The 22,710-nt window shown below is 37.7% G+C and overlaps 1 protein-coding gene across 2 annotated transcripts; it reads right to left on the bottom strand.

Annotated features, from left to right (window-relative positions):
• Positions 1-16,522: 16,522 nt before the first annotated feature.
• Positions 16,523-22,260, bottom strand: LOC116301184 (uncharacterized). Of its 2 annotated transcripts, XM_031710205.2 has the most exons (4): positions 22,109-22,232; positions 19,639-19,707; positions 18,991-19,285; positions 16,523-16,995 (listed from the first exon to the last, which is right to left on the bottom strand). In XM_031710205.2, the coding sequence occupies exons 3-4, from the start codon at positions 19,278-19,280 to the stop codon at positions 16,833-16,835; spliced, it is 453 nt and encodes a 150-aa protein (XP_031566065.2). In that variant the 5' UTR covers positions 19,281-19,285; positions 19,639-19,707; positions 22,109-22,232; the 3' UTR covers positions 16,523-16,832. The 2 variants fall into 2 exon arrangements, with proteins under 2 accessions (XP_031566065.2, XP_031566064.2); XM_031710204.2 differs by lacking the exon at positions 19,639-19,707 and having other exon boundaries at positions 22,109-22,260.
• Positions 22,261-22,710: the final 450 nt, after the last annotated feature.

Below are 22,710 nucleotides of genomic sequence, written 5' to 3'. Positions count from 1 at the left end.
TAGAATGTAAGGCTGTGGTTGCTAGTGTTTCTGCAAAGCAAGGGCTGTGCAAATGATCTGGTTTCACCTGTCATCCGTCGATCGTGCAACTGACTCGATGCAAAGAACATGGTGTAGAATGTAAGGCTGTGGTTGCCTGTGTTCCTGTAAAGCAAGGGCTGTGCAAATGATCTGGTTTCACCTGTCATCCGTCGATCGTGCAACTGACTCGATGCAAAGAACATGGTGTAGAATGTAAGGCTGTGGTTGCCTGTGTTCCTGTAAAGCAAGGGCTGTGCAAATGATCTGGTTTCACCTGTCATCGGTGAATCGATACAATTGGACAAAGAAAAGACCATAAATGTTATTCTTATTTCTAAAATATGCTAGGACACTGATGCCGATGTACTGTCTATGGTGAATTTAAATGAGAGATATGACTGGGAAGTGTTCCGAGGGACTTCGAAAATGGGCTTCTTTTCTCTTTTCAATCATAACGTTTGTCATGTTTTTCACGCCGAGGTTCCCTTTTTTGCCCTTTTAGTTTCACTTTCTTGGATTTTCTCCCTTTTTGCATTTTCACTTCTATCATTTTTTCATTATTTCTATTTCGCTTCCTTTCCTTTTTAATTTTAATTTCATTTAATTGGAGGTATTTTTCCTTAATTCTTTTTTCTTTTCTTCAAGTTCCATAGTCGAAACCAGACAACAGCAAATGGAAGCAGCAGGGCAGCAGTAGCCTACGTCTTTCATCATTTAATCTTACTCTAACTTTTGACCTCTTTTTTACATCCAGCAGTTTTTATCAGGCAAAGGAATATTTGAATCAAATTGAGAAAATGCAATAATTTCATGAACTGCAGATATTTCTAACGTTAAGAAAATAATAGTGAAGCACAATAAAAGCAAACAGAAAAAAGAAAAAAAAACCTACTAGCAGCGATTCCCGTCATGTAAACATGACCAATATCAAATGATTGTTTTATGAATACAGTGGCTCAGTGACGGGAAGACCGTTGATTTTGTTATACGATACGATGACTGAAAAGTACACACGTCTGCAAGCTGGACAACTTTTAATTATCAATGGTTATAATATATAATCAACCAGTTGCCTCGACGTTTTTTGAGATAAATTAATTAAGGCCCCGTCCACACGTATCCGGAAATTTTTGTATCCGCAAATTTTGTTTTTCGGATACGGGTTGCGTCCACACGTGTCCGGAAATTTTTGTATCCGTATCCGCAAATTTTACGAAAACGGATACGTGTGGACGGTGAAAACCATTCGAATACGCTGCGTGTGGACGCGAACATTTTTGTATCCGCAAAAACAAATTTGCGGATACAAAAATTTCCGGATACGTGTGGACTGGGCCTAACATGCAAGTGTTCAAACTTTAACTTCTTTTAAGACGTATGTTCTCATTTATGTACAAAACGAAGACAGAGAGGAAAAACGCAATTCAATAAAGTAATTTCACTGAAACGAAGTTAATTCGGGTATAGTCCGAACATGCTGGAATAAAGGCCAATATTTCTCGACAAGCAGTTAGGGAAAGTTCATTTAATATGCCGATGAGGAGGGGGGAGGGGCAAAAGAAACCTTGCTAGTTTGTAGGAAGTTAAGCATTTCTCTCGTCATGATTTCAGCCGTAAATTTCGAAGTAGAAAGAGTTATTGCGGCGCTTTAGCAGCAATCAAGGTTTGCATTTCTAGCGCACAATATATTGGTTATTGTACTCAACAGTCATATCCTAATTCAAAAGCAGTAGGAGCCGTGTCATATGCTGCGCAGATATTCTTTCTTAGTCATTACTCTTTAACACAACAGTTATTGCTCAGTATTAAGCTCAGCGCGCTTTTTCATGGCATACAAGCAATTTCGTAGTGCTGTATATATTGCGCAAATATTCTTTCTTAGTCATTACTCTTTAACACAACAGTTATTGCTCAGTATTATATTAAGCTCAGCGCGCTTTTTCATGTTCTAGCAGCAAAAATGTTGTATATATTGCGCAAATATATTTTCATAGTCATTACTCTTTAACACAACAGTTATTGCTCAGTATTAAGCTCAGCGCGCTTTTTCATGTTCTAACAGCAAATTTGTGGTACTATATATGTTGCGCAAACAATTCCAATTCAAACACAAAAGGTAGTGCTTAGTATTTTAAAAGCCTGGTTATCCTTCAAATCCTAACTTTATGTTTAGTAGTGTTTACACCTATTGCAAAGAACGTTGTCGGTTGGATATCTGAAAACAGAAATCTGAGACCGATTGGAATTGTGGGGACTGAGTGTTTTCTCGTTAAAAATTTAAGGCCCCGTCCACACGTATCCGGAAATTTTTGCATCCGCAAATTTTTGTATCCTCAAATTATTTTTTGCGGATACGGGTTGCGTCCACACGTGTCCGCAAATTATTGTGTCCGTATCCGCAAATTTTACGAAAACGGATACGCGTGGACGGTGAAAACGATTCGAATACGCTGGGTGTGGACGCAAACATTTTCATATCCGCAAAAAATAATTTACGGATACAAAAATTTTCGGATACGTGTGGACGGGGCCTAATATACACTTACTCAGATAGTTTGCCAGCGCAGGTCATCGATCGAAGTTAGTATATCAAGGTATTAACTTTTTGCGAACTACTAATTAAAACCACGAGCACTTTACAGCTTACAACCCACAATTCCTTTCGGTTTTAGATTTCAGATCCCCGACCGACAACGTTTTTTGAAATAGATGTATATGTTGCGGAGGTGATATTTCAGTTCTTTGCCGGTGATCTTTGAACACGGCAGTTCTTGCTCATGATCATGTTTAGTTCTTCTTCTGATCCTGGTAAAGTAGTCTTGATGATCGCTTCGACTTTCTGCGCAAATGAAGCGTCTTCGACCACTTTCAGCGGTGACATGGATCGCGATGTCTTTTTCGGGCGCCAAGCCTTTTTATGGTTTCTAGAGAGATAAAGAAAAGGATGGATGTCTATGAATTTAGCTCTTTGTCTTACTCATATTTGTTTTTTAAACGCCATTCAAAAGATGGTATGATAATTATACATAAAGGTGATGATCATGATCATGATCTTGAAGATGACGAAGATTGCGATGCGCGATAGCGATGATAATTATACATAATCGCGATGCATGATGGCGATGATGATGATGACGACGAGGATCGAATGGCACGATAGCGATGATGATAATGATTACGAAGATCGCGATGCATACTAGCGATGATGATGATGATGACGAGGATCGCGATGCGCGATAGCGATTATGATTATGATGATGACGAGGATCGCGATACACGATAGCGATGACGATGATGATAACGAGGATCGCGATGCGCGATAGCGATGATGATGACTATGACAAGGATCGCGATACACGATAGCGATGATGATGATGATAACGAGGATCGCGATGCGCGATAGCGATGATGATGACTATGACAAGGATCGCGATACACGATAGCGATGATGATGACTCTGACAAGGATCGCGATACACGATAGCGATGATGATGATGATAACGAGTATCGCGATGCGCGATAGCGATGATGATGATGATAATGACAAGGATCGCGAATCACGATAGCGATGATGATGATGATAATGACAAGGATCGCGAATCACGATAGCGATGATGATGATGATAACGAGTATCGCGATGCGCGATAGCGATGATGATGATAACGAGTATCGCGATGCGCGATAGCGATGATGATGATAATGACAAGGATCGCGATACACGATAGCGATGATGATGATGATAATGACGAGGATCGCGATGCAACGAAAGCGATGATGATGATAATGACAAGGATCGCGAATCACGATAGCGATGATGATGATGATAATGACGAGGATCGCGATGCAACGAAAGCGATGATGATGATAATGACGAGGATCGCGATGCACGATAGCGATGATGATGATGATAATGACGAGGATCGCGATGCAACGAAAGCGATGATAATGATAATGACAAGGATCGCGAATCACGATAGCGATGATGATGATGATAACGAGGATCGCGATACACGATAGCGATGATGATGATAATGACAAGGATCGCGATACACGAAAGCGATGATGATGATAATGACAAGGATCGCGAATCACGATAGCGATGATGATGACTATGACAAGGATGGCGATGCATGATGGCGATGATGATGATGATGATGATGTTTTTTGAATAAAAAAATTGTTTTGGTGCACTGCTAACGCGCCACCTTTCACCGCTGTGGTGACATCATGCCATGTAAAATAAAATAAGAACTGATAGGTATGCTTAAGTAAGACGTTCAAAGATGGTAATGATTTTTCGTGAATGTAAACGAAAGGAAAGGAAAGAAGAAGAAGAAGAAGTGCGAAAGCATTACAAATCTTTTTGTGCGTAAAAAACGCAAGTTTTATCTGTTAACACGATTCCTGCAGAGTAATACATGTATGTGGGTACTAAATAGAGTTTATCAGGACTCGATCATCAGTCAAATGGGGTGTACTCTTTACTATTCAAAGTGTCAAAGTAACACTATCCAATCGCAAACCTTCAGGGTTCTGTGAGTTAGCCATGCCCTGACTTAGATAAGCCCGTGGGTTTTTTCAGGGTTCAATGTGTGAGTTAGCCATGCCCTGACTTAGATCAGCCCAGAGGTTGTTTCAGGGTTCAATCTGTGAGTTAGCCATGCCCTGACTTAGATAAGCCCAGAGGTTGTTTCAGGGTTCAATCTGTGAGTTAGCCATGCTCTGACTTAGATAAGCCCAGAGGTTGTTTCAGGGTTCAATCTGTGAGTTAGCCGTGCCCTGACTTAGATAAGCCCAGAGGTTGTTTCAGGGTTCAATCTGTGAGTTAGCCATGCCCTGACTTAGATAAGCCCAGAGGTTGTTCTAGGATTCCATCTGTGAGTTAGCCGTGCCCTGACTAAGATAAGCCCAGAGGTTGTTCTAGGATTCCATCTGTGAGTTAGCCATGCTCTGACTTAGATAAGCCCAGAGGTTGTTTTAGGGTTCAATGTGTGAGTTCGCCATGCCCTGACTAAGATAAGCCCAGAGGTTGTTTCAGGGTTCAATCTGTGAGTTAGCCATGCCCTGACTAAGATAAGCCCAGAGGTTGTTCTAGGATTCCATCTGTGAGTTAGCCATGCCCTGACTAAGATAAGCCCAGAGGTTGTTATAGGATTCCATCTGTGAGTTAGCCATGCCCTGACTAAGATAAGCCCAGAGGTTGTTCTAGGATTCCATCTGTGAGTTAGCCGTGCCCTGACTAAGATAAGCCCAGAGGTTGTTCTAGAATTCCATCTGTGAGTTAGCCATGCTCTGACTTAGATAAGCCCAGAGGTTGTTTCAGGGTTTAATCTGTGAGTTCGCCATGCCCTGACTAAGATAAGCCCAGAGGTTGTTCTAGGATTCCATCTGTGAGTTAGCCATGCTCTGACTTAGATAAGCCCAGAGGTTGTTTCAGGGTTTAATCTGTGAGTTAGCCATGCCCTGACTTAGATAAGCCCAGAGGTTGTTTCAGGGTTTAATCTGTGAGTTAGCCATGTCCTGACTTAGATCAGCCCGAGGGTTGTTCTAGGGTTCCATCTGTGAGCTAGCCATGCCCTGACTTAAATCAGCCCGGGGTTTGTTTCAGGGTTTCGATAAAAAATGTTTTTACCTTGGTAGTTTTAATTTTTCGCCTCTCGCTTTCCTCACAACTGGACTGGCCGGGATCCTTGGATTAGACGTGGAAAGAGAGTTTCTTTGTCTTTTCGTGAGCAGCGCCTGGCATTCTAGTTCTAAACCGTCTTGGCTTTCTGTTCGACGGGAATGATCTTCTACACGCTTGCGTTTGACAGATGCACGGATTCCGTCTCCTCTAGTGAAAGTACTCAACAGGGTCTCGTTGTCTTCATCATCTGAAGCTATAAAGGAATTAACAGTTATTTTACTACCGATATCGTTGAAGCGCTACCCGCGATGTTTGATGTCAGAAAGAAACACTAGGATACACCATTTGGATATTTTCCATCAATCAGTCTAGTGTTCCCCCTTCGGATTTTTCAGCACGCGGAAAAAAACCCAGTTTAATGCAGATTAAATTTCGCCTTAGTGATCAAAACAATAAACGGAAAGAGCGCCGCGCGCAAGTTGATGACGCACGGGAGTAGGTTACTAAAAATAGCCCACCCGGAAATAGCCCATTTGTACTCGGTTTCCCATAATGCTTTGTGGTAGAGATTCGTGCTTGTGCACATTGGCTATATACATGGCGCGCGCATTATTTAACAATTATTCGCAGAAGGCGAAGTGAATATCGGGGAATGTTTACTGAGGTAAATATTCTTGGATATTTACTGAGGCTGAGGCAAATAATTGTTTTAGTATAAATACACAGGTGATTCTTCCAAAAAAAAAAAAAAAAAAAAAAAGAAGAAGATAAAAGGCATTTTTTTCTAGTAACAGCAACAAAGCGGCTGGCCGACATTTTGGATTTTCGCTCGAGGTGATTATCGTGTGATAGTGTGAGTTTCTCGACCAATCAGAGCGCGAGATTTTCGATAATCACCTGCGTATTTTTACTAAAAAGAAGTGATTTTCTCTTTTTTATGCTTTCTTGTCAGAACTCATTTTTTGATCACTTCTTTAAGAATCAACATAATATATTAATATATGAATACCATTGTGAGAGTCACTTCTTTGAGATGCCAGCCGTTGTTTCCTAGTCGCCAAGGGGACGGTTGAACCAAATCGTTCTCCATTTAACCTCTCATTATCTCTTACACACAGACCACAGATGAAATTATCTCGAAAGTCACAGGGCACGTCAATATTACTCGGCTCAAGAACAAACGGGATGTACTTCCCAAATCTGTTAGGAACGACTGGTCTTCCACCTTTGAGCTTGATGCGCTTCCAGGAGATTTCGTTGTCGTGTTTTGCGACTCCTTCAACGACGCACCATCGGGTGCAGGAGGTGGCAGGCTGGGACTGTTTGGATATTCTTTGGCTTTCTAAATAAAAGAAAAAGAAAAAAACCTTTATCGATACCCTGAAACAACCTCTGGACTGATCTAAGTCAGGGCATGGCTAACTCACAGATTGAACCCTGAAACAACCTCTGGACTGATCTAAGTCAGGGCATGGCTAACTCACAGATTGAACCCTGAAACAACCTCTGGACTGATCTAAGTCAGAGCATGTCTAACTCACAGATTGAACCCTGAAACAACCTCTGGGTTGATCTAAGTCAGGGCACGGCTAATCATTATTATTATCATCATCATCATCATCATCATCATCATCATTATTATTATTATTATTATTATTATAGTTTATAGGGTTCACTGTATATGCCGCGACAAGAGATCACTGTCTCTTAGCCGCGATTAATATCCTTATAGTACACTCAACAAAATTACTCGACTCTGATTGGTCGAGAGGAGTACAATTATAGCGTTAATTGTACTCCGTAGGAGTACCAAATTAAGTCGCTATGGCAACGCGGCCAAAACAATGTCAAAACAATTATTTTCTATCATTTTGTACTTTAAAAAACATGTAAATCAAATTTTAAAGCCGTAAGAACTAATCTTTTTTATGCATTTCAGTTGCACGATGGACTGGAAATCGCCCGCCAAATAGACAAAGATGAACGGCGTCGCTCCGCATTTTTTACTGAAATTTTGTTGAGTGAACTATAAACAAAAAATCGCACGATGTTCACGTACAATTTGGAATTAATACACACTCGTAATGTTTTAAAAGATCTTTAATTGCACTCGCCTAAAGGCTCGTGCAATTACAAGAACTTTCAAAACATTACCCGTTTCTATTAATTTTCAAATTGTACTCGAGATCGTGCGATTTCCTATACAAATATCCACATGAATCTTCTTGATTGGTCGTAGTTACACTGCATCTCGATCATCTCGGAGTCATTTTTTATTACGTTTTATTAACTTACCATCGGTTTTTAGATCCACATCTTCAGTAGAGCTGACAGAGCTTCCTCTCTCCATAAGACTGAGATTGCCCAATTCAGTCGATTTGGTTTGATTAAGGTGTTTTTCCTCAACCATAAAAGTGGAATCGCGCTCCATTTCCTGTTCACAAATATAGTAATTCCCTTCTTTCCGTCCATTTTCCCCTACTGTTAAACTTGAATCACTTTCCTTTTCTTGTAGACAAGAATGCTCTGATAATTCGTATCCTGATAATTCTCTTAAGCTTTTGTCTTTTTCGTCCGTCTTTTTGCAATTGTGTCCATTCTCTTTGATTGTAAAAGTTAAGTCGCATTCCTTGTCCGTTGCACAAGACAGGTCAAGTTCTATCGCTTTAAGATGGTAAGAGAAATCTCTTGTAGTACTCATGTCATTTAGCAATTTAGCAGTTCCCAAATGCTTATTTTCCTCAATCTCATCACAAGATCCAAAATCACTTGTCCGACCTGTTACATCGACTATTAAGTTTTCACTCGCTTCACCACTGTTATAATCTTCTTCATTGGCAAATTCTTCATTGACCCCTTCTTCATTGACACCTTCTTCATTGACTTTTACCGAGACAGGTTTTGTGGACCCCAACGATTTATCCAGTCTCTCTAACGACTTTTTTCTGTCTTTTTGTTTGGTATTTGCTTTTCTTTCCAACTTTTTCGCGGCAGGATCTGTCTTGGATTTATCTTCACCATCCATCTCGGCATTCCGTACTTTGTCAGATTCATCCAGACGCTGCTCTTTATCATCAGCGTTCACTTCGTTATTCGATTTGAATTTTGAACTTTTGCCTTCTAGTTCTGTATCTTCTAGCACACTGTTGGCGCGAGGCTTTTCAACTTTATTTTCCTTCTTTTTTCTGGAGTATTTTCTACTCGCCTGAACTTTAGTTCTTTTCGATTCCTCAGCTACATCATCTTCCAACCCTTCCGTCTGATTTTCACCAGTTTCTGTGGGATTTTCCTTCCCATTTGTCTTGGTATTTTTACCTGAAGTATCAGCTATGATACTCGAAGCCTTCCCTGGTTTGCTTTGATCCCCATTTTGTTGAACAGTTTGTCGTGTGCTCTTCCTCATCCGTTGGAGCTGGGCATCATCAACATTTTGCGATGCCTCATCATATCTACAAATTTTTTCGATTACAAAACTATCATCATCAACCAAATGTGTATCGTTTCTTGTCACCACGTCCCCCTCCATCACATCTTTTCCAGTTTTATTTCGCAGAGGCTTCTTTTCAGTTTTTACTTTTCCCCGTCCCTTTTTCCTTTCTTTCCGTCCATCTTTATCTTTCTCACCAACCACACCATCAGTATCTTGTTTTCCCATTTTTTTGCCTTTGGTCGCATTGTTTATCTTCTGTGGACATACCTTTGTAGTGTCACATACTTGTTCCGGAATTTCATCCAGTTGGGAGATTTGTTCTTTCTTTTATCACAAAAAAAAAAAAAAGAAAGAAATGGCGTATTATAAAGATGCTGTTACACTTAACAACAGCAGCAGCAGCAACAAAGACATCAGCAACAGCAACAACAATGGCACAATCAACAACAGCACCAGCAACGACAGCACCATCAAAAACAGCAGCAACAACAACAGCAGCAACAACAATAGCAACAACAACAGCAGCAACAACAACAACAGCATTAACATCAACGACAGGAGCAGCAAACACAATGGCACCATCAACAATAACAACAATGGCACCATCAACAACAACACCATCAACAAAAGCATCATCAACAACAACAGCAGCAACAACAGCAGCAACAACAACAACAGCATTAACATCAACGACAGGAGCAGCAAACACAATGGCACCATCAACAATAACAACAATGGCACCATCAACAACAACACCATCAACAAAAGCATCATCAACAACAACAGCAGCAACAACAGCAGCAACAACAACAGCACCATCAACAAGAACAGCAGCAACAAGAACAGCAGCAACAAGAACAGCAGCAATAACAACAATGGCACTATCAACAACAGCACCATCAACAACAACAGCAACAAAAGCAGCAGCAACAAACAACAGCAACGGTGGCAGCAACACATTTACTATTAATAGCTATACTACATTTACAGCTTATGATTCATTTGTATATTGGTTAACATTAACATTGCTCTGAGGGCGAATATACATGAGGAGGAAATATAAAGGGCGTAGAAGCTAAGAACTATGGGAACAAGAAAAAGGGAGTATACTGAGGGCCTACAGGGCTTAGGGTATCGTAGGGGCATGAGGGGTGCACTATACTATATACCGTTTTTTGTTCTTCAGATACACAGTGATCTTCATTTCCTTCACTGACATTGTTATTTACATCATCCTGCTTGTAGCTTTTTAGCTTTTCTTGCAATTCTGTTGTCTGAAAATTAAGAATAGAATGATATGGTGTTAAATTGAACTTCAAAAGTACTCCTTTTGTAATAATAATGACTATAATAAAAATTATACCTAATAATAACAATGATAATGACAATGATAAATAATGATAACAATGATGATAATAATGATAATAACAATGATAATAATAATGATAATAATAATAATAATGATAATAAGAAGGATAAGAATGAAGATAATAATGATGATGATGATGATGATGATTATAATGATGATGATGATAATGATGATAATGATGATGATGATGGATTTAAACTCTGGTTCGAACACAGACACAGAGTGGCTCTTCTTCTACCAAACTCCAGTTGGATATTTAGAAGTTGATATTTGCAGAGGAAAGAAAATTGGACAAAAAACACTTGAAGGGCAGGAGAGAAAGACAGTCAACTCTACTTTCATATGACACTGCGACACTCTTGGAATCAAACCTATGTTGCATTGATGAGACCTGATCATAGGTAAGTGCTTTCACGGATATATGAATTCTAAATTGCTGAAGTTGCATTTGACTTTGAAATCTCCTGCAATTTTACTTATGCCCAAATAAAAGTTCTTCTAAGCTTAGGTTACAATTAGATGATGAAAATTTTATGAATATATTCATTTTTTTTTTTTTTTTTTTTTTGTATTTTTTTCAAAATTTGTTTTGAAATCTTTCTTAGATAAAATCCTAAGGATTTTAATATTATTATAAGAAATATTATATAAGGAAATTTCCTCTAATAAGCTTCATTATTAATTTAAGATGAGATAAGATAATAATTTGATAGTATTATTCATTTATTTGTTTGTGATTTGTTTTCTCAAATTCAACATGTTTTTAAATCCTCCTTACCTAAACTTTAAAAATATTATTAAAAATATTATATAATAAATAACATCACTAGAGTATCAGCAAGGTGGAATCCTGACGATGGTAAGAGATGAAGGGGACGACCAAAAGAGATATGGTGAAGAACTAGGGTAGACCATGGAAGAGATGGAATAGGATGTTTGCATGATGGCATCATTGACCTCTACCACCAGACTCCCTTGCACAGCTTTCTTTTGTTCAGTTAATTAGCACCAATTGTCTTACTATTCTCATGAGGGAATTAATACAAATTCAAATAAAAAAGAAAATTTGCAAAGCATTATGGTAGTGGGAGTCAAATGACGTCATCATGCAAATGTTCTATTACTGGCAAAGGATAAGGAGAGATAGAAGTCCTTGGTGTCGGCCCTACTTGGCAAACAGGCATATACAGAGGATAATGATGATGATGATAATATAAACTTTTGCATGCTTAATTACCTTGCCATTCGCTTTTAGTCCAAGCTCTTTGCATAGTTTTTGCAACTGTTTTCTATCCAGTGTCATGATATCTATTTGACTGAGGTCTGATGCTTCATCTTCTTTCTTATTGATTGGCTTTGCTCTTTGTTTCTTGGCTTTTGTCATCTTGCATCCCATTAATTAATGCTTGCTGTCTGAGTACCCAAACTGTGTGTAAATGTAGTGGAAAGAAAATCAAAACTAATCCAAAAACAAAGGGCAGATCCAGGGGGATCCCCTTTAGCAGAAAAAAAAACCAACAAATCAAAACTGAGGAATTTGATGCTTTTTTATTGTTTTCCATTGTGCTGGCAGAAGAAACTCAATTAGCCCCTGCCCTTGAAAACATCTTTTTACAGGGTGCTGATCAATACCAACTTGGTATAACTCTTTATCTTGGGAATAATGTTTTCCCATTTCAGACCACATCATTCCCTATGGAGCATTCTTTCTTTTTTCTTTGTTTGAGACACATGCATATAGATATAACTAGAACAAAGAATCTTATTTTTGAGGGAATGACACATTACACCCAAACTAAAGAGGTCAATTGCTGATTAACATAGTACTTCAATCCATGTGTTATTGTGATGTGGATGGGTGGATGGGTGGGAAGTGAGTGGGAAGCGAGTGGGAGAAGTACTGTAGCTTAGTTAATAGACCAGACATGACTGGGACATGAAATCTGAATATATATGAAGAGCATATTGATATTAGATGAATATCTAGTAACCTAAGCCCAAAATTCTCTTGACCTATGTATAGACCTCTTTCGTTTATAATTCCCAGAGTATCTCAACTTGGAATAAAAAATATAATTTTACTTTCATAAGAATTAAAATCCATTGGTAAAAAAAAGGCTGAGCTGTTCTCGGCATTGCTGCAAAGGGGTCTGCAGTATGTATGATCTCCCAAGGTCTATTGTTGGTGGCAAGCATCCCTTCCCCAGGGAACCTGGAGGGGTGGAACAGGGGGGCTACAGCCTTCCCTCACTCTTTCCCTTTTCCCATACTAGTCTTATATATTTTCCAATCTCAGCCTCCCCCCCCCCATGTTGCCACCATGTTGTATGACTGACAAAACACATCAAGACCAAATCTTTTGTCAAAGGTGCCATAGTCAACCAAAATGGTAGCTATGACGTCACTTGTTAATCATTAGCCTGACTTAGCAATGGCATTTTGTTGACATAGCTTCCTTATATTTTAAGTCTTATTCTCTTGAGAATTGCAATTTTTAAAAGAATTGGTACGATTGTTAGCGTTCAAACCCTGATGTATGGACGAAAGAGAAATGCAGCTTCTGAAAACCCAGTAAACATTGCAGCGAAATTTAATACTGATAACTAAGCGTATCAAAAACGCCATCAAGAATACACAAAAAAAATGTACTTGCTTTGATCGAATCCCCTACGAACTGTGAGTGTTTTTAATTCGGTTTTCAAATATAAACTGGATATAAGACTGCGTTTACACGGTATAAAACGTACGTGTAAACTTTTTGACCAGGTAAAATCGTCCGGTACCGTGTAACTTAAACTAGTCAGAGAAAAAAAATATTTAGTCAATGTGTTTTTCTGAATCCCAAAGCACTGAATTCCATGTTTCTAGTAAATACGGTCCTCAAAAATCTTTTAGATAGAGTTAGAATTAAATATTTTAACCGTGTTTACTCACCTTGATCAAATCTTCTTCTTTCGACTTTAAAAACACGCGCCAAGTGCACCTCGATCTGGTGGAACACTTACCACAGGTAACCCAAGCATAGTACTTTACGACCTCAGGGTCCTGAAGGGGAAAGGGGGGTCCTAAATCACATTTCCTAACCCCATTTTGACCAAATCTCATATAGTTGCTCAAATATCAATCCCATTTTTTAAATTTTTTTATGAATCCCATTCCCAGTGCATAAAATCCCATTTTCCCAGCCAAACAAACAAACAAACAAACACAAAAAAAAAAAGAATTCCAGCTCCCATTTGACCCCTTCAGGACCCTCTACATTAGAATACTACAGCAAATTTGAATGAATAGCTTCTTTAGTCTTTTTTGACTTTAAATGTTTATGTTGCTAACTAAACATCTGCAATTATGAATGTGATCAGTCAGCATTTTCCATCTAGCAACTGCAAGACTTACCTGACCGTTGGAAAAAACCTTCCAATAGGGGGAAATTTCCCAACCACTGCTTGTGTTCGCTGCTATCTTTAAATACTTACAGTACCCAAGCCTGCAATCTTAATGACTCCAGCTGTCCCTGTTCCAGAGTAAAAATATCGCTGAAAATCAGACCATGTTGTATATAAAAAACCCTGTTCCGGTAGCCAAAATAGATACCCTGTTCCAGAGAAGCAGGGGTGATGAACCATAGTGTGGTGGCAGTATGGTGTTTAATGGTAATGCCCATGACATGTAGTTCATGTCTGTTGTTATCAGGTAATTTTGACTTTAACAGGATGGGAGGTATTAAGTGTCACTGAAGAAAAAAATCTGTGCCCTACAATAACTGGGGGTACTCCTATATTTAGAAGGGCAGGGATGCATGCCAAAAAATGTGCCCTACAATAACTGGGGGTACTCCTATATTTAGAAGGGCAGGGATGCATGTCAAAAAATCTGTGCCCTACAATAACTGGGGGTACTCCTATATTTAGAAAGGCAGGGATGCATGTCAAAAAATCTGTGCCCTACAACAACTGGGGGTACTCCTATATTTAGAAGGGCAGGGATGCATGCCAAAAAATCTGTGCCCTACAATAACTGGGGGTACTCCTATATTTAAAAAGGCAGGGATGCATGTCAAAAAATCTGTGCCCTACAACAACTGGGGGTACTCCTATATTTAGAAGGGCAGGGATGCATGCCAAAAAATCTGTGCCCTACAATAACTGGGGGTACTCCTTTATTTAGAAGGGCAGGGATGCTTGTCAAAAATTTTACCGAGTCCTGTCCAGTTGGTTGCAGGAACTAATGCTTTTTATCCATAAGAGGTTCCAATTATCTATAAGTGACAGAAGTCAGATAATGAACCGAAAATAAATATCCTGAATTACAACTGCCTATTTTGACTGTCATCTTATAATTTCAGGTATCTAATTGCCTCAAAAACACACTAAGAGGTACTGGCATCCTCACCCTTCTCCAATTAGAGCTCTGTTCCCCCCCTCCCCCACTCCTGGCTACAATATACTCATTTATCCATACTCAACAAATTATTGCCAAATTCTGATATTATGAAATAACACAGAGTGCAAACCATATATCCATGAAATAGCACTAAACACATCTATTTCTTTTATTTCCAATTGTTTCATTGGTGCTATTTTGTACTAACTCATATATGGTATATATTATACTTAGTACTATTTATCAGATTATGGTTTCACTCTAGTTCAAATGGTTTTATTTCCTGCCTGTAATTCCTAAATGCCAACGTGTTCCTCAACTATAACTTTTATGACATATTTGTCAGCAAAGTAAAATTCAAAGCTTTTCTGTAAGCAAATTTTCAAAGCCTTCACTGTTCTAACCATCATATCATCATAAATTAAGTAAACCTTACCATCTTCACTAACTCTGTGCTTGGGCTACCTGTGCCCTGACTTTAGAACAAATGACTTCCATTTTTTTTTACTGTCGTTCTACTCCAACTGTGAACCCTCGAGTCACTCGAGTTTATTCTATTTTTTATTTGTGTAAATATACTTTTATCTTTTTCTTTCATTATTTCATCTCCTTGAATAGCTTTTATAGACTTTCAATACATGTATCTCGAATTCTATCATTCTTTTTTTTCTTTCTCTTTCATCATTTCATTTCCTTGAATAGCTTTTATAGAATTATTACATGTAACTCAAATTGTATTGTTTTCGATTTGTAATCTGATTGGTTTACAAACTCAAGTGTTCACGGTTAGAGTAGTCAACAACAGTGAATTTTTCCCTGAGAGCATGGACACCACAATAGATTTTGTGTATTCATGTGGGCCCACCACTGAAGGTGGCCATTACCAAAGTCTTCAGTGGTTCTTTTACAAAGGCAGCACCTTCTTCTCTGTTATTTTAAGACTCTGAGTGTTGGTCTGACTGGGACACGAACTATGACCTTCTTCCACACGACAGACCAATACTCTTACCAACTGAGCTAACATGGGAAAGTTGAAACTCAAATAGAACTCAGATCTTGCACAAATGTAAATACATATACTTTTACATCTATAAGTTACAGCGCAACAAGCAAAAGTATGACCACATTTAATGTATTTGCATACTTCTATGCACCAGGTTTGCGCTGCCATACAAGCTTTTTCAAGTCCTATTTGGTAAAACCAGCCAGCTTCTTAGAGCGTTTTCACTCACGTGAGAAGGCAGCCATAAACAATAGAAACTTTCTGCACAGTATTTGCATAAAGTTAGAGTTCAATTCCCGGAGGATAGAAAATGTATTGTTTTGGTACCCCATAGTGGCCGCTGTGACGTCACGTGAAAACCCTCTATCAAAATGTGTTGATTTAACATACAAAAGCCGGTGCATAGAAGTATGCGCTACAAAAATGTAACTTTTTAATAATATAATTGCTTTTAATAATATATTTTTCTTTCAAAAAAACTTGTTATGTACTTGAATCAAAATGTATGCATATGCCAATAAATCTAGTAGCAGTTTAGAAATACATTATATACCTAGTATTGAATATTTAGCTTTTTGACTATTATAAATACCCCTCAGTGGCATTTCTTAGCACTTCAAACATAAATTTATAAGTGATATAAATACATTACTATTATTATTATTATTAATATGATCATTTAATACAAATATTTTTAAACAATTTTATTGATACTTTTATGATAAAGATTATTTAATAACAAACTAAGCAAAATAATTATAATCAATTTTTTTGGCTTTTTTTCTGCAAACCTCGATGATCCCAAGGGCATAGTTATACAGAAAAATATATAAAAATATGGCAGCCAATACTATTGGAAAAGCAAAAGAAAGAAATGAAAAATGAAGTCACCTAAAACAGTTTCATAAAACAGTGCAAAAAATGTGTTTCCTAAGACGATGGATTTTTTAGCTCAATTATATTCTCATATTTGAGATTCTTGAAACAACAAAACTCGAATCAACGGAGCTTTTCAACTGCTGCCTGATGTGTTGAATAGTCAAGGTCATCCATTTCAGTTGCTTGTATTTCATAGTGAAACCCTTTAAAAGCTTTTTTGACTGCTTCTTTGGTTGCGGCATACATCATCTTTTTCTTTACTAGGCACTTGTCATCATTACACCTTGAAATGAAGAGAGTTCATGCATTAGCAATAAAATGGACAATCATCTTCATGGTAACCATGAGTAGGTAACAATTTGAATGTACTGTAATTAAAAAAATAATATAATATTAACTAGTGATAATTAAGTGGAAGCCATATTGGTATTTGGTCCATAAAGATAGTAGAATTTATGTTGCAGACAGCATAAAAGAACATAGAATTTTTTAGTAAGGTTGGTAAGAACACCAAGAACGTCTAATTTAATTTGACTTTCTAAATCTATTATCTGTTGTATAACTATTTATTTTGTTAAACTTTTTTGCAAATGTGTTTATTAGCAAAAAAATTCCACTGCCAAAGATTTTACGTTGAATTTTTATCCATCTTCCACTTATGCAGTATCTCTACTGTACTCGCTGCTCAATGAAGTAAGAAACTGTATCCAACTTAAATCAACTCGCCCTTTGGTGAACTCATGGATACTAGTTGCACTTTCCAGAGATTGGGCTCCCTGTGTCCTTATAGTTGTTGACATTCCAAGGTTTCAAAGTATTTTGCTCGACTTCATATTTTAAATACTCAATTTAGCTGATAAGATGATTAGTCATCCTTTTATTTTAACCCCTACTTTGTTTAGTTCTTTGTTATTTTGTTGAGTTTGGAAGCGAATTCTGTGATGAATTGATTGTCTGAAGTTAATTCAATTACGAAAGGCGACTTCGACTTCGACAGACTTCTATTTGCTAAGTCTTCTAAAAAAAAAAATTCTGGATTTTGATTTTAATTTAAAAGTCGGACCAAGTCCTTTATTTCAGGAATCATTCGTATAAGCCTTTTTGGCTAACAAAAAGTGTTGCGTTATGCATTACTACTTATCTTGACCTTCGAGGGTCACGGCGCTTACAATCGATTTGTTGCTTGAAGTTTTCACCTGAAACACTTTATTTACAATGTGAACTAAGAAAATATTTTATAGAAATTCGTTTAGAAATACTATTTCATTTGACTTCGTTCATATCTGTAAATTACTGATTATTTATTGGAGCAAATTCTTGTTACTGTAGTTGTCTCGAGCAACATCTATTGAGTAGATTTGTGCCTTTGCAGTTATTAACATACAACTTGTTAGTGTCCTGTAACATTCGTAATCAGAGGACGTAAGATGATCAATAAACGTTTAATTATTGATCTGCTAACATCTTAGTGAGCGAGTGACACATTTGCATATTCAGACCCCTCACAATAACTCGTTTCTACGCTTCGCGCATCCACGAGTTAAAAATTAAGAATCATCTCTTTTACTCTAACAAATATGGCTACCGTCCTAAACATCAGTATTGTTTTTGTTATATTGTTGTTATATTTACACAGTGTTTAAGTTTCCTTCTTATTCACTTGTTAATAAATAGACCTTATTTGTTGTAGTGTAATGTTTCCCAATCACAGACTGTGTGTCTTGAGAATAAGATTCTTTGTTTGTTGTATCCATATTCCAGGCATGGATCCAGGATTCTCAAAGGGGGGTGATTTTTTGTTATAAATAGGCAACAAAGGCTTGAGCAATTATTGAGGTCCTTGCATGATCTCCCAGGAATTTTCGAATTTGAGACCCACAGAAATGCAATTTTTAAAACATTAAAAAATATTAAAAATTATTATTTCTCATCAATCATTTCCCTTTTGCACATCCCCCCCCCCCCCCCCCCCCCCCCAGAAAAAACATAACAGATAACAACTTAATTATGAAATTTGAAGACATAACTGCTCAGAAAAGGGGGTGAAACTTCACCCAATTCACCCCCTGGATCCGCCCCTGTATTCATGTGTCTTCTCCTACTTCTCATGTACCACTTAGACAAATAAATGATACTCTTGGGAATGGCAAGTGGACTGTAATGGGAAACATAGCACCATGACAAACAAGGTGTTTTGAAAATGGAGGTCTCCCTTCTTTTCATCATTAGAGAGAATCCCCTTTTCTAACTGATAAATAATGCCGCTTTTATATCTTACCAAAAGAAAAAGCCCATTTTTTCACAAATTCCACCATCTTTTTTCTTAAACCTAAAGTCATAGATAACATAACGAGGTTCATCTGCTACCAGACATTTTTTCATTTCCTCCCACTGTGCAGCATCATCTTCCAGATTCTCAGTTTTTACTGCTTCCCCTGTCTTATCAATCACTATTTTCTTGCCGTCATCAGAGATCTTGAAAAAAGCAAACTTATGTGCTTTCTTCATCTTTATGTTATTGAATAATTCAGTTGCTTCAGCATCCACCTTGATTCCTGACATCGACATTTTGACTAAAAAAAGAAGCATTTATCAGAATATTCGTACAACTACTGAATACTGCACATTTAATATATTTTATTGATATTTCTTTTCTTTTCAAATTTGTTTGTGGGAAGGGGGAGGGATAAAGGGGGGGGGGGGATAGCCTCCTTAGGGCTAATCAGGAAGCTACTTTTCATTGTCCTAAGGTTTTGTATTAATATTACAATATTATTTGCCCAAGGTAAATTGAGCTAGGTCTTCAAGCTGCTAGGTATATATTCACAATAGAGGCATGATAGATGGCAGGAATGATACAATCGTGTTACATGAGAAAGAATTCAATTCCCTAGAGTAAAGGTAATTTATTGTTCTGCTATCTAACCTCAGGCAGTCCAAGCAATATTTTGGGTGCCCACACGTAATGGTGCAAAACCTCTATAATCACTGAGCCCTGAGATGAATAATTGTTTGAATATCAGAGAAAAGAAGAAATTCCGATAAGAAAATATGAGAATACTCATGTGCAGTAGTCAACATAGAGCATAATGCAGCTCAACTTGGAGGACATAACAATAGGTTTCCAATTCTCAGGAGATTGAAAAAAAATTTTTTGTCCTCCAAATTGAGCTGCTTTGACATCACATGCAAGGGGTCTATTGCTATAGTAGTGTTCATCATGTCAATCATGAACAAATTTTGTCTGAACCTTGTAAACTGACAAACAGATGATGACTTTGAATGAAAGACCCACTGTTGCCTTATTTTTCAGTCATTAAAATGCCATTTTTATTTTTTCTGCAGCTTAAAACTGTGAAAACTGATGTTTAATTGTGCAAAAACTAACAATATTACTTAACAAGACTTTCATATTATGTTTATCACTCTTCATATAAAAGATCTTCAACGTTTTGTTGGTAATTTGGGTTAAGGCATTATCAAAAATAGGCAACTATTTCAACAACATAAACTGCATATATGTGGAGAGACAACCTGTGATGCGAAAACATAACCTCTTTAGAGGATATATAATTCAGCCTCATTTGAGGATAACTAATCCCTGTTACCGCCACCCGGTTAGCTCAGTTGGTAAGAGCATCTGTCTGTTGTGCGGGAGGTCGAGGTTCAAGCCTCGGCTTAACTGAGGAGAAGGTGCTGCCTTTGTAACAATATCTGCAAATGGTTAGACCTTCTAGTCTTCTCAGATAAGGACTTAAAATCATAGGCCCTGTCTCCCAACCCTTCCTAACCTACAGTAAATGGGGGACATAAAAGAACCTGTTGAATTATTCGTGTAAGAGTAGGGGACTGTCTCCCGGTTCAACAGGCTATTCCAATTTGGAGGCATAATACTAATGTACTAACAAATCACTCATGATTGTAAGCTGCACGGCTGCTACTAGCGCCTTATATGCAGTCTGAAAAGTCCTCCACTGCTCATAATCATTGTAAAGCGCATTGAGATCATATGACATGCGCTATATAAGAACCCCATTATTTTTTTATTTTATTTATATTTTTTGTTCAGCTTAATTAATTGCACACATCTGGGAACTTCAAACTGTGTGTTCTTGAAATGCAAAAATCACTCCTTACTCTCAATTTGCTATCTTTTTTTCTATTACAGAAATGCCTATTTTATGTTGACTTGCATTTGATGCAAGTGGCTTAATGGAAATCGTGCTATGCACTCGATTCAATCAAAACTAAAAAGATCAGCTGGTTCATCTGTTATTTTCACATTTAACATTTCAAAAACAGTTCTCCCTCCTGCGCTTTTGGAAATTCCAGAACAAGATACTCCCCCTCTTCTTCAGAATTCTCAAACTAAAAAAAACCCTCTGGATTTCCAAAATGTTGTGTTAGGGGTAAGTGTACTTTCAGGAACTACCCAATGTTAAGGGTTATTTTCAGATGACGGTTGCTTAATAACAGCTTATAAAATATGTATAGATATATAATTCTAAAAATAATTAAAATCATAGAACACTGGTAAGTTAAATCTATAAATCCAGACATCAAATATTTCCTACTTATCTTGCATTCATGAGCTCTTCACAGAACAAAAACGACTGTATTTATTACATACCTAGTTCCTTTGTAAGCTTTATTTATAGCATTCATTCAATGACACTGCATATTTTCATCATAATTTTTTTTAAATATTAATATTAAGGGCTTGGTTCAATAATGATTTCAGTTGAAACATCAAATGTCTTAACACTTTCGCTTTCTCAAACGAAAGAGAATAATTATAGACGAAGGTTGGGCGTGGCAAAATCATTAACTGAAGCTTGTATTTCAGTTGATTATGCTTTACAAGAAGAGAAAATTCATGCTTATTATTGATTCTATAGTCGCCATGTACGTCAGGCACCTAAAAAGACTTCCAACTTTTTTATTGAAATCCGTCTCAATACCACAACCCATCTCACTCAAGTATTGTCCATCTTATGCTGACAAAAGTATATTAAATTTCCAGTCAAAAAAATAGCTTTAAACTGTATAAATTCTGTCGTAATTTCTCCCAATGCACAGCAGGGGTTTCGAGTTGAACTCCTGGTCTTGGAAGTAAGCTTATTTCAAAGCCAAAATCGTCCAGAATCTCAACCGAGGCGTTTGAATTTGCTTTAAATTTTAAATTAGCTTGATAAAAATGCGGCCGAGTTAGCGTAGTGATAGTATTTTCTGGTTTTTCTTGGTAAGAAAGCACATGTTGAAGGAAGGAAGGAGTGCTACTTCTTCGTTATCATTCCTGAGGAATCCGACCACGGCAACGGCGAGTTCAATATGGAAATCTTTTCTCTTACTCACTAATGTTAAACTTCGAAAACATTCTATATGGTTTGGCTTACCTTCGTTGTTGTTTTAAAGGTTACAAACGGATTTAATTTGAAGTAAGATGGCTTTTCCTCGGCGACAGCGCTCAACGACACGGCTAAAAGGTTTCGTGATCGGCGATGAATGTGTCGTTATGAATGTGACGTGACGTCAGATGAAGATTACCATGCAGGGAGCCCAAGCTGGGTCTTTATGTCAGGTCATAGGTAGTAATAATATGTATGTGAGTAAGTGATTGATTAATCCTTCCTCGTTATTTTTTTTCCAACGCGCCAAAATCGCCAAAATCACGAAATCATATAGTTTATAATTATCGTGAAAATTTCACGTAATAAGACATATTATTAATTGGGCTGCCTGTGGTACTTAGGGTAGGCCTCGTTCGCAGCCCGTATGCACACAGCCCATAATTATTGTCATCACGCAACGCAAGTAGAATGCGTAATGTCGTCACGCACCGCAAAGTACGATGGTACAAATTAAACTAGACGCTGTAGGCAGCGTTGACTGGATACCTGGAAGGCCTAGGGGGGAGTGGAGGACCTGGTTTCAACATGCATGGAGTATTTAGTTGGTTGAGCTTCCAAAAATACTGATAAAGTAGTACTGATAAATA

This window comes from Actinia tenebrosa, unplaced genomic scaffold (genome assembly GCF_029948245.1).
Source record: "Actinia tenebrosa isolate PJP-AT-01 unplaced genomic scaffold, QUT_ActTen_1.0 PGA_scaffold11__36_contigs__length_13525064, whole genome shotgun sequence".
Classification (NCBI taxonomy): domain Eukaryota; kingdom Metazoa; phylum Cnidaria; class Anthozoa; order Actiniaria; family Actiniidae; genus Actinia; species Actinia tenebrosa.
This window is presented reverse-complemented; position numbering and strand designations above follow the sequence as displayed.

Bases quoted from the DNA above. Each gene is read 5' to 3' on its own strand.
- LOC116301184 (XM_031710204.2), bottom strand. From the start codon at position 19,280: ATGTCGATGTCAGGAATCAAGGTGGATGCTGAAGCAACTGAATTATTC. The intron at 16,996-18,990 runs GTAAGATATAAA...CTTCATTTCAAG, and splicing joins AAAATGGGCTTTTTCTTTTG to GTGTAATGATGACAAGTGCC.